Source organism: Lytechinus pictus, unplaced genomic scaffold (assembly GCF_037042905.1).
Source record: "Lytechinus pictus isolate F3 Inbred unplaced genomic scaffold, Lp3.0 scaffold_20, whole genome shotgun sequence".
NCBI classification, from domain to species: domain Eukaryota; kingdom Metazoa; phylum Echinodermata; class Echinoidea; order Temnopleuroida; family Toxopneustidae; genus Lytechinus; species Lytechinus pictus.
Genome location: NW_026974141.1, coordinates 441,331 through 453,872, shown reverse-complemented (window position 1 = coordinate 453,872; position 12,542 = coordinate 441,331). Strand labels below are relative to the sequence as shown.

General features: G+C 37.2%; 1 protein-coding gene across 1 annotated transcript in view; it reads right to left on the bottom strand.

Moving 5' to 3' along the window:
• LOC129278880 (kielin/chordin-like protein) overlaps positions 1–12,542 on the bottom strand; it is a 74,919-nt gene that overhangs the window by 24,877 nt on the left and 37,500 nt on the right. The window contains exons 12-16 of the mRNA XM_064114652.1: positions 10,934–11,079; positions 5,954–6,109; positions 5,067–5,391; positions 4,399–4,592; positions 3,560–3,636 (exon numbers count right to left, since the gene is read on the bottom strand). Coding sequence (XP_063970722.1) covers positions 3,560–3,636; positions 4,399–4,592; positions 5,067–5,391; positions 5,954–6,109; positions 10,934–11,079 — 898 coding nt within the window. The remainder of the gene's footprint in view (positions 1–3,559; positions 3,637–4,398; positions 4,593–5,066; positions 5,392–5,953; positions 6,110–10,933; positions 11,080–12,542) is intronic.

Here is a 12,542-nt window from a genome sequence, read left to right as displayed (position 1 = left end):
ATTAGATAACATATAATAGAGTTGCTTGAGAACAAAATATAATTATGGGGCATTGCAAGAAACTTATGTTCAATTGCAAATCAACTACATGTTTGTGTTTAATCAAAGGACTTACCCTTAATTTTGGAATGTGTGATTGAGTAGAAAGTTTCTTGCAATGCACTATTAGTAACATTAAAAATGTTTTTTGGTTTTGAATTGTGAATTTTTATTTTTGTCAAGCTGTATTCCTGTCCAAGTCAGTATTCTTAGTCCTCCCCAAAACTGTGCTCTAATTTTTTTGTTTCCAATATCGATCAATTTTCTGTTGTGTCATTATCAGTCCAAAATTTGCAAACGAAAAAAGGGCTTTGTCCAAATCATGGTCTGACCATTATAGTACATGATGGAATCTCCCAGAATGAAGTAGCAAGCAGAGACCAGAGTCAGCAAGAATGCAGATCTGTGTGTAGAAGAGACAAAAAAGAGAGAAATAGTCTAAATTACTAAATAATCATTCATAGTATGAATTATGTTACATGTAAGTCAATTGAGACTAAGTCTAAGTACTGTCTGTGACAGCCACAATTTTCTTATTTGAACAAAATGGTTTATAAATACTACTGAGTACGGTAGTACCAGACTTTTTAGTTTGACTTTAAACTGTTTATAGTCTCTAGAGTAGACTGTCTGAGCTAATCATCATTTAATTCTTAAAGATCCAGACCGGACCCGAAAATGAAATTGATAAATTATATACCAATCGAAAGCTTATAAGCTACTAAATACAGCAAGGTATGCTTTATGCATTTTCACCGCTTCCCAGCTGAGTATTTTGCTTAAGAATATTCCAATTATCGGACTTCGAACCCCGCTTAGAAAATAGGCTTTATTGTGCTTTTCACCTGCCTCGAGACCGTGACGTCACGTTGTGTAAGAAGCGTCGTGATTCCATAGGTTTGTACACAGAAAAACTGGGTGATTTTTTTGCTTTTCAGATAACGCATTTCATTCTCTTCACTTCTATCACAGAGGGATATCACATATATTTTTACCCACAAGCTTGAATTTATGAAATCTACAGTTTTGAACTAGTTTTTGCCATATTCTATTTCCTGCTTATTTGGCGCAGATTTCAATTCTATCTGCATTTAGATTATGTATAACAACTTTTCCTGACATAGCAATTTAGGCCCAATAAGAGCCAAACAAAGAAATCACAAAAAATGTAGTGAATAGTTGTAGGTTTACAACAATTTGAACAGTGAATAATTTTGAGTGCCATTTTCATCTGAAAACGAAGAAAAAAATGGATTCATAACATGGAAAGGGAAGAAAATACCCAATGCTTTTGTACACAAACCTATGGAATCACAACCCTCCTGACACAACGTGACGTCATCATTTCCAGGCGACGTGGGGGTGCTCAATCCAAGCATACTTTGGAGGAGTAGTTTCTTTGATTTTTATTTAATATTTTTAACTATTGGAAGGAGATATATGTAATATTTTTGGTATATTTGTATTGTATGAATCATTACCTTTATTTTGATATATGATTGTTTTTACACCGGTCAGGGTCTTTAACCGCAGCCTGGGCTGGGGCAAAAAATCATCATGGACATGGGGCTCAACTTCGACTAATAAAGAAAAAAGGTTAATAATTTTCAACATAAATCAAGAAATATCTCAATCTATAAAAACTTGATGGAATTCGGAAACCTGATAATCATTGAATAAAGCTTTAGAAGGGATCTACTTATTAAGCTTCGTTTATATTAAGTCTTAATTAAAAAAAAAAAAGTCCACCGTCCACAGTCACATATATAATGCGAGCCATCTGCCATCATCACAGAAGTTTCAACGTATGGGACCGAAGGCGAAATTCTACCAACCCGCGACGATCGTAATTTTGGCATTATTTCGCGCCATCGTCGAGTGAACGAGAAGGTTACTTCCGGGTAAAACGTAAATTTCTTGATTTTTAGGGTATCATTTTCTCTAAAATTAAAATATAAGGTGAGTTTGCGTCAAGTTGGTTCTGACACATTTTGAACAGTGACTTTTCTTCTTTCTAAAAAACTCCGATCGAAACAATTTCGTTATGTAGCAAAGTCAGGAACCAAAAGTGAAATTCCGACTACAAAATCGCAGTTAAAATATTACTAAAATAAGCATCAATTAAAGTGGTAAAAATGGTAGGTTGAAAATGTTGAAATATGGAAAATTATATACCAAAATGTAGATGAAAGTCTTGAGAATAACTTACCACAATTCGTTTCGACGTAAACTGAAGTTAGCGACCAGTACAGAGCTATAACTTCAGCCCCTCCAATTCAGTGGGAAAATCAAGCCAAATTGATCGCACGTTTTCCTTCGGAGACCGCTAGAGGGCCGCTGAATAAATTTCCATGAATATGCTCATTATCGCGCAAGCTGCGGTCTGACTGTTTTGTTATGCCTATTGCATTTTGAGGAGTGCATTGCATGCATGAGTGATTCCTTTGTTCAGTTCAGCTTATGGTAAAGAGGTTTAACATTATTGTCTCAGGAGTGATTCCCCTTTTTTATAAATCAATTAAATATAGACTCCCTGAAAAAAAATGGCACTCGCTGATTACAGTGAATGGCACATTAAGAGTTAAAAGACTCAGGGGGAAATGGAGCTGGATGTTGCACCCTAGGTCGTTATGTGGGCACTCTGGTCATGGCACATGTAGTTCTTCTTGGTAAACTCTCACCAAGAGCTCAATGAGATGTCAGAGATAGTGCACTCCTATTCCAGCCAGTGGCACTATTTCATATTAATGCATCAGAGTGTTGTCGTTGTTCACAACTGCAAGACCACATAGGAAACACACATCTGGAAGTACGAGGACACTATACCTGAGAAGGATAGTCATCCTCATCTGGGTGTCCTAAGGGCATCCGAGCGGATCAATAACAGGTGCAACAACATTGTGCAGCTTGGACGCAAGACTCTACACAGCCTGATTGGCTCAGGATTGAAGAGGTCTCTCCCCACCAATTCTTGCCGTGATGTGGGATGTTTTCTGTGTTTCCTGCATGCTGTTGAAATCATCAACTTACTTGGGGGAGAGGAGAAAGTCACTCTTGACAAATACCAGAATCAAGTATTTAAGACCCTTCTTGGCCTCCCAAAACTACTAGCTCTGCAGTAATCAACCTCCTCACAAGTTTAGCTCCTCTCTCCACCTCGGCTGACCTCACTCATCTACGTCTCCTGGTACATGTAAATGTACTCATGCCTCACTCTCGAATGGAGTCAAGAATCGTCTTTCACACCCTGTGAAACGCTCTAACTCTGATGAAATATAGAGCCATTCCTGAGAAGTACAGCCTCCTCTCCCTGTAACAAACCAGCCAGCTATACACTCTTCTGTGCACAGTTCTCCAGACTGGACGAATTCAAGTAGAAAAAGACGAAGGTGGCAATTTTCACCCTTTTTTTTTTTGCTTACCAGAAGAACTTATAAACCAAGCCCCCCCCCCCTCTTTGCGGTAAGTCCTAGCATGATCTAACCTTGGTCTTTCTTATCAAGGAATGGACAATACTTACTGTGCAAGTACATGTGGTACATGCATCTGGCTTCCAGAGAGAGCCTGACTGATGAACAACAGTACCATTTACACAATCTGAAAAGATAAACAAAAGGTAGTCAATCTATCAGGCAGGACCCACAGGCAGACACTTCTTAACACACATGCAGTCAGAAGAATGAATGGTACAATGCAGATAGCACATGGAATCATAAAGTCGAACTATTTTGGAAAGTTACCAGTTCAGCTCTACAAAAGTGCTTATTTAAGGCAGATAGTGTTTTAGTCAAGGAGAAATATGAGACAACCCATAGCACCCTACATTTATAGATTATCATGGGCTGAAATTTTCAACTTGTGTCTATTTTGCAATTGCGTAATTCATATTTTAAAAGGTAACCTAGCTTTATACCTAAGTCAGATATTGGGGGACCGAATGAATTCTTGTCTTAGGAGTAATTTGACATTAGGGGGTGTTGCAAGAAAATGTTTGCAATCAATTGCAAATATTCTGTTGCAATTTCACAATTGATAAATCAATTCTAGCTGTAGCAAATGAGCTTATACTCCTCGTTTGAAGAAGCAGATTACAAATAAATCGCAATTTTGTTTTTAATTTCAAAACTTACAATCGATAGACTTGCAATTGATCGCAAGTTTCTTGCAACGCCCCATAAGAGGTATAAAACATGTTTTGCATAATATGTTTAAAAAATTGATGGAACTGATGGGGAAATATTTGACTTATGAAAAGTTGACTTGTGCAAATGTACCTGTAGGCCTACTTTGAATTTCTTTGCTGGTCAAAGGTCAATCAATTAAAATAAAATCTCCCTGAGGAATGTGAAGTGAACATACCATTAACTTCCAATCCACAGTTGACTGGATTTCCCTCTCGATACCATCTCGCCTGACATTCATTGCAGAAATCAAGGAAGCAGACGGCATTCTCAAAACCACCACACCCCACATCGCAGGGATTGAGGTCACACACCACAGGTTCACCATCACAGGGGCAATTAGAGATTAGAGGTTCAACGTCCAGGCAGAATCTAGAACGGGAAAGTAATCAAGAGTGTTATGAAAGAGAGAAAAAATAAGTCAGGTGTAACCTAATAACACTTCAACATTGTAAAATACATGGAGATAAAAAATCTTGTTCATATACCGTCTTCAATATTTCCATTTCGACGTTCAAATGGAAGTGTTATCATAATCCCCAGTTATCACTATCATTTCTATTATCATTATTTATAATTTTTATGATCATTATCACTACCATTAACAATACAATTAATTTTTTATATATTTTGTATCATAACCATCGTTATCATTCCCATTATTATTATCACTATAATTGCCATCATCATTATCATCATCAATCACCACCACTACCAACAAAATCATCATCACTATCATCATTATTATCATCATCATCACCAACATTATCATCATCACCACCATCACCACCATTTTCACCACCACCACCATCACCTCTACCATCCCCATCATTATCGGCACATTACCTTCTAGAATATGTTGATAATGGGAAATGACTGATACCCAGGACACTACTCTTACTAGGAAGATCCTTTGGAGACGTGAGCCAGGTCTGTTCATACCACAGCACCGGATCCTCCACAGGAAGCGGACAGGTGCGAGGTATCGATCGCAGGAACTCCACATTCTGTTTGAAGAGGAGCTCATCAAGATGGTAGGTGAGACGAAGCGAATGGGGCCCAGTGTGAGTATAGTTACAGTAGGAGGCATCCAGGTAGTTGGAGTTGAAGCCAAATTGGTCGTACCCATCCTGGTTGACTCCGCTGCGGTCTAAGCACTGATAATTGTACCCTGATAAAGATGCAGTTTTAAGAAATATACTTTGAATGTTCTTCAGACCTAAATACTTTAGGAAACAATGATTTCAAGGGAAAGTCTTAAAATCCACGGTTAAATGTCACCATATCATCGTAAATCTAGATCTGGTTCATTTTATACATAAATCAAAGCATTTAAGCTGAAAAAAAAACACACAGTGAACACAGAAAATATACACATTGGACAGTTTATTTTGATTGGTTGGAAAAAGACCATACATCTGGCTGGAATGCCTTGTTATGTTTGTCCAGTTCTCAGCAATTACACATTTTCTACCAGAATCATACATTTTTATATTTTTCTGACAACTAGCATTTACAATGTATGTAAGGATTGCACGACACTGCAAGATTCAGTGTTCTATTACCATCAGCTGAAAAACACATTTTTGTGGTCAAACTATTAGATTCAGCTCAAATTCATTTTTATATCTTTCTAACTCGTATTTGTGTTAGTCTGGGTTTGCATGATATTGCTAGATTATGCATTCTATTACCACCAGCTGTAAAATAAACACTATAGGATACTGTCTTACCTTGATTATTGTAGAAGTCTGTTGCATCTAAAACTCCACTTCGATGGTAACCAAATGGATTAAAGCCACGTTCGTCATACCCATTCCGATCAAAGCCATAACGATTGAAACCTCTTCTATCATAGCCGTTCACATCGAAGCCATCTCGATTGATACCTGCATAAGGAACAGAAGCAGGACGTTGGATCAAACTGAATCACCAATTTTGAGGTTTTTATTGAGTGACGCTGTTGTCTACTGACTTTTGTGCAAGGTCACTTGGAAAGCCATGGCTGACGTTCATTCACCTGATTGGGTCAACAACGGTCAGTGAAACGTAGTGACAACAGAATATTGTAAGTTTCTACTCTACAATTTTCAACAATTTGAGTAAAAACGATTCACTAACATTTTGTTTAAAAGCACATCCTAAGCTTTAAAACGATATAAAAATCAGCAATATTGATCAACAAAAACCTCAACAAGAAGTTTGTCAAATGTAGAAGAAATTAAATGAGAGCTTCAGAAATTAAAAAGAAAAAAAAGGTTAGAAGTTTTGGGGTTCACTCAACCATGAGATGTGCACACTGTGCAATCTCAGTCAGTCTTCCAAGCAGTCCAGAAAAACTGGTGTAGAAAAAAAAATCCTGTGTCTTGTCTTTTAATTACCTTTGAAAATTCAAAGTTTGACACTGAGCACAGAGAAGAAGACTAACTCTTTCACATAAGCTACTTTTCAAATATCTTACTTTTAGGAGACCAAATTACTGTTTAAGAAATTCACAGAGAACCTTCTCTGATAAATAATTGTTGGTTTTGGGTTGTCTGGTCACATACATGATCGCAAGTTGAGCCCTTATTGTGACATCACAATGTTCCTTATTGTGACATCACACTTTCGTGGTAATCCCAAGAGATTGCTCAAATACATGTAGAGTGTAGTCAACATCATGCATTAAGCAGTGTTTCTCTTTCAAAGTTATTAATAGTATTTACGAGGTGCTAATTATCTAGTTGCCTATTCAATGGTGCATGCAATAGCTCCAGCTGCTAAAGGCGCTTGATGCTTATAAGGAATTATCCTGCCTGGTACCCATTCACCTCACCTGGGTTGAGTGCAGCACAATGGGGGTAAATTTCTTGCAAAAGGAAAACACGCCATGGCTGGGAGTCAAACGCATGTCCGTCTTATTGAAAGACTCGAGTCGTAACCACTAGACGACGACGCCCCCTCAATTATTACAGACCACATTTAAACACTAGTTCTTGCCGGGATCTCATATAGTTCTACTTATTAACCCTTATTCTTCCTTGCAATAGGGTAACATCAGTCAGCTAAATAATAATTTCTTTAATTTTGCAATTCTCACATGCGGCACATGCTACTAGCCTTATCCACATTTAAAAAAGTATTCGCTTTGTTATTCAAAAATCTATGAGCCTTGTGTCCTATATATGGACAAAATATTGCTTTAAATGTCAAATAATCCTTCAATGCTTTGTTGTGATCCAGCCATTCTTTATGTGTAGAAATGGCAGTATAAGTTGGAGAATGCTGTAACTTCCGAAGGTTACCACGATGGAGAAGAAATTGTGTACAGGTTTTACTGTACACCATGTATCCTTTTGTGGGCATGTGCTGATCCTGAAAAGGACTACACGAAAAGGACTGTGGAGCGTTGTGGCCCAGTGGATTAGTCTTCGGACTCTGAAACAGAGGGTCGTGGGTTCGAATCCCAGCCATGGCGTAATTTCCTTCAGCAAGAAACTGATCCACAGTGTGCTGCACTCAACCCAGGTGAGGTAAATGGTTACCGGTAGGAAGTAATTCCTTAAAAAGCTGTGTGCGCTATGAACGCCTAGCTTAGCCGGGTAATATAGGAGCGCCTTGAGCACCTAACAAGGTGGGTATGTGCGCAATATAAATATAAATACCCTATATTATTATTATTATTACACAAACTTGGGTGGTCCAGAGGTAGATGCCCACAAAAGACTACATGGTGTAGAATGAAACCTTTATACTCTTGGCAGTACTATGTAGATTATGGCATGGATTAGTGTGTCGAGTTGTGGAGGAGTTTTGTTCAAAGACAATAGTCCCATCCTGTCATTAATTGATCCACAAGGATCTTACCCTTAAAATGTTCAAGTCTTTTGTTATGCAGCATCTGCTATTCACGCAGGTAATCCATCTTTTGTGCCCAGCTGCTAACCATCATCTCATCCAAACACCCCCAAAGGCACCACCTTTTCCTAAATACTATACCACACAATTAAAGCCCACAGATAATAAATGAACACAATATGAAACCAATAAAAAATAGGTTGGTAGTTGTTGACCTACAGACTGTCATGATAATGAACTATCATTGATGGAGCATAAATGTTACCTACCACCCTGAAACCACCAATAAGTCGCCAGGTAAGGTTCTCTCTAAATAGCTAAAATAGTAATTTAGTCTCCAAACACCCAAAATAAAAAAAAATAGCTTATCGGAAAGAGCAATTCTTCTTCTTCATACTGTGAAAATTTGAAGTCATGAAGTTGAATAAACAAAAAGATACAAGAGTTTCTTGGATACTACTTTTTCAGACTGCTTGGAAGTTTCACTGAGATTACACAGTATGCATTCTCATGCTTGAGTGAACCCCAATTTCCAAACCTTGTTTTCTTCTTATTTTTTAAGCTCTTGCTGAATTTCCTCTGCATTCAATCAAGTACCTGTAATGGTTATTGTTGGTCAATTTTTAAATATTATATATCATTTAGGGACGTTACACAGTTATGTTTGTGCGCATTATGATCTGCGCATAGTTTACACTCTACGCGCTGACGTCACAATGGATGAACAGGTGATTAATTAGCTGCGGGTATGAGCTGATTTTTCTCATCTTCTGCACTTTAACTGTAGATCCGATGCGTTATTTCATGAAGCTAAAAAATTGAATTATTCCATGGAACTTAAAAAAAAAATTTCTACAATTTCAAAATACTTTACTCTGCAGTGCTGCCAAGAATCACGAATATTACCACGAGTTTGAATAAATGGTAGAGTGGTTTTGATTTTTTCTTCACATAGATACAAAGCATTCGGCGCATTTTTTGTGTTTTAAAAAGCACATTTGCTATAATAAAAATGCTGATAGTTTAAAAACAAGCACATGAACCCCTATTTTTCAATGTTTGTACCTCTTAGGTATACCTTCCTCTACAACTCTGCAAATTTTGGTGAAAATGACATGGATTTTAAATAAAGTGCAGCATTTATTGTACGTTTGTAGTTTGTTACTGAAATTTTACATTTTTTAGATTGGGATTTTGTTATCTTTTACCCCATTTTTAAGAACTGACAGTGCTGTTAGACTTAAAATTGCAAACAAATAGCACTATAAGTAGATTCTACACTCTAACAATACAATTATTAACTCTCTTGCGAAATTTGATGACTTTTTCATGTATTTTGACTGAGTACTAGAGGTTTAAAACTCATTGTAGTAATCTTGGGCGGTCTAAAAATACCAAATTCTTTTGAATGCGCAATTCTTAAGAACATCAAGTTTGGTGAAAATGACATGGATTTCACTTTGACTGTGGAACGTCCTTAAAGCTTAGGAAGTGAATTTTCAAGCTCAATAAAAATCACAATATTCATTTTGGTTGACTTATTGTTGGTTTTGGGGTGGCAGGGCACAAATCATGAAATTCACAGAGTCACAACCTGTTTCATGAAGACTTACAGTTATGGTAAATTAAACATTATTGTGACCACCATAGACACCCTGACTTTGATAAGCTGCTGCCAAGAAAGACTTCAAAACTAATTTTCAGAAAATATGCATACTTTTACACTACATGGGAGCGTTTCATGAAAGGACTTGTCAGATTTTTATAATAATAATAATAATAATATAGGATTTGTATAGCGTACATATCCATCTTGCTAGGTGCTCAAGGCGCTCCTATATTTCCCCGGCTAAGCTAGTCTACCGATTCTGGTGCGCACAGCTTTTTGAGGAATTACTTCCTGCCGGTACCCATTTACCTCACCTGGGTCAAGTGCAGCACAGTGTGGATAAATTTCTTGCAGAAGGAAAACATGCCATGGCTAGGATTCAAACCCACAACCCTCTCTTTGAAAGGTGAGAGTCAGAACCACTAGACCACGACGCGCCCACTATCTGACAGGACCATAGTAAAATTGCTTTTAATTCAATTCAATTCAATGTTTTATTCAGCCAAACAGAATCAAGGAAAGTCAGCAGATCTGACAACTTGTTCGATGAAAAATGTTGATGAAACGCTTTTAAGGTTTTTATGAGATTAACTCAGTGTTGTTGAATTATGAGATACAAGGTTTTGCCACGAGGCCAACTGATCTCACGATGCCATAATCAATATCATGATGTAAGGAGCCTGTTGGTATAACTCTGGACAAAAACATATGCACTAACTTTTTGAATGAGTTTGATTGAGATACAAACTTTAAAAAGTTTTGCAGCTTGCCACTAAATTCTGACCAGACATCATGCTCCTGGCTAAGAATACTTGTTAAACAATTGGAGTGACCTGCTATATTTTAACTGTCATGAAACTATCTTCAAAACAAAACTGTTTATACATCTATTTGGACTGCATTAAGGCAGTGGACAACCTAGTTTCTTTCATCTTGTTTATTTTGATAAAGCTCCTACGCGTATGCAAACATTCCTCGCGCTGAAATACTGAGTTAAGTGGCTTTCCTTCAATATCCATCAACTGGAACATTTTCTCTTGGGACTCATACCTGTGAATACTTAACTTGGATATTACTTCTGATAATTCAATCCATATCATGCATTGCCAGCTCTGGTCCCTGCTTTATTTTGGAGTTTGGACACATTTCTTTCAGTAAATAACTTTAACTTTGTTAGGAATCACAATTAGGCATCTAAATTCCTGCACAATCATTCATTGAAAACAGAGCTATGAGAATCTTATCACAGAAGAAAAAGATGCACCTTCTACATTGAATCCAAATCTGTTATAACCTCTGCGATCATATCCTCTTCTATCATAACCCTCAAGATCATAGCCACTGTAGATGTAGATCTCACGAGGGTCGACCTGACCAAAGCGATTACGTCCACCAATGTCATATCCAAATCTACAAAAGAATGGAAGAGAAGAACAATGTGATGGTAATCAAATCACATGTATGGTTCTCAAACAGCTCATGTTTACTCATTCAAGACATTTCAACCAAACAATATTGCCCATCAATTTCATATCCAAATCTACAAGAGAAAGGAAGAGAAACAATGAAAGCAAGAAATATGCTAGAATCAATATGTGTGGACACTTTTGTACAAAAATCATATTATAGGACACAAAATGGATTATGACTCAAATTTTCCTCAGCTTAAAATTGGTAGAGACATGTAGTCTACATCACCAAGTGAGTTACAAAATCATTGAGTCAGATTACTCAATTCAGGCCTTGTCACATTTTCATAAATTGCCAATTCTCGCTACCCCAAATAAGAACAAAAATCTCATAATGCGAGAGACGAGATAATTTTCACTCCATCGGGTCGTCATCACCACTTCCGGTTCAGAGTCATGCTCGCGCGAGGTTCGCGATACTTAGTTTTCCACCATGCTGAAATCGATGCCAATCAGCGTAATATGTACAGATTATAATACTTTGTATTTAATTTGGTCAGTTTTGATTCCATTTGAATTATAAATAAAAATATATTTCACATGAAAATAATTTTTATTCATGTTTTTATTTGGTTATAAAAAATAAAACAAAAAATTAATATCTTGAAATTTTGCATTTAGCGACCAGCCTGACATCACGATCGTATTCGACTAGACGCGAAATATATTCACTACAGCATTCATTCCGTTCAATTTTTCGTAGACCACAAAATGGATAAAAAATCAGTTTCGGAACTTTAAAAAATCTTAACTGAGGAATACCGTGCAATGGAAAGCGTCGGGCAGAATAAGTGACTTTAGCAGAAAAGGCCGTTAAACTGTATCGTGAAAGAGAGGGTTGTGATCACGAACTTTCGAGCAAAAGCGACGTTGTGTTGTGGATGACGGCACTGTTGATCTGAATGGCAAAACAGTGCATTGGACTTCCGAACAGGAAGTTGTAATACCGAAAAGCTATCCCATAATGCAATGCGCGTTACAGGGATTTTTCCCGGATCTCGGCGAAATCGCTATTTGGGGTAGCGAGAATTGCCTACGTCCACTTCATCTACATGTACCTCCATTAATTTGGTTTCATCCCACATGGTTTAATCCTATCTCATTGACAACCAGTTTGTCTACCAACCATTTAGTGTAATTGTCATTTAGCCCACTTACCATTTGCCTAATTTCCAGTTAGGCTATACCAATTTTTTCCTCTAGTATCCACTTGGTCTAATACCACTTATGGGGTGTTGCAAGAAACTTGCGATTGTAGCAAGATCATATTTGTACCACACATCAATTGAAAATCACCCATTTCATATATATTTTGCAATCGATTGATGGTCTGCTCATTGACTTAACAGATATTAAATGATTTGCTTGTTAACATTGATCTATCACTTATAAATTGGCATCTAG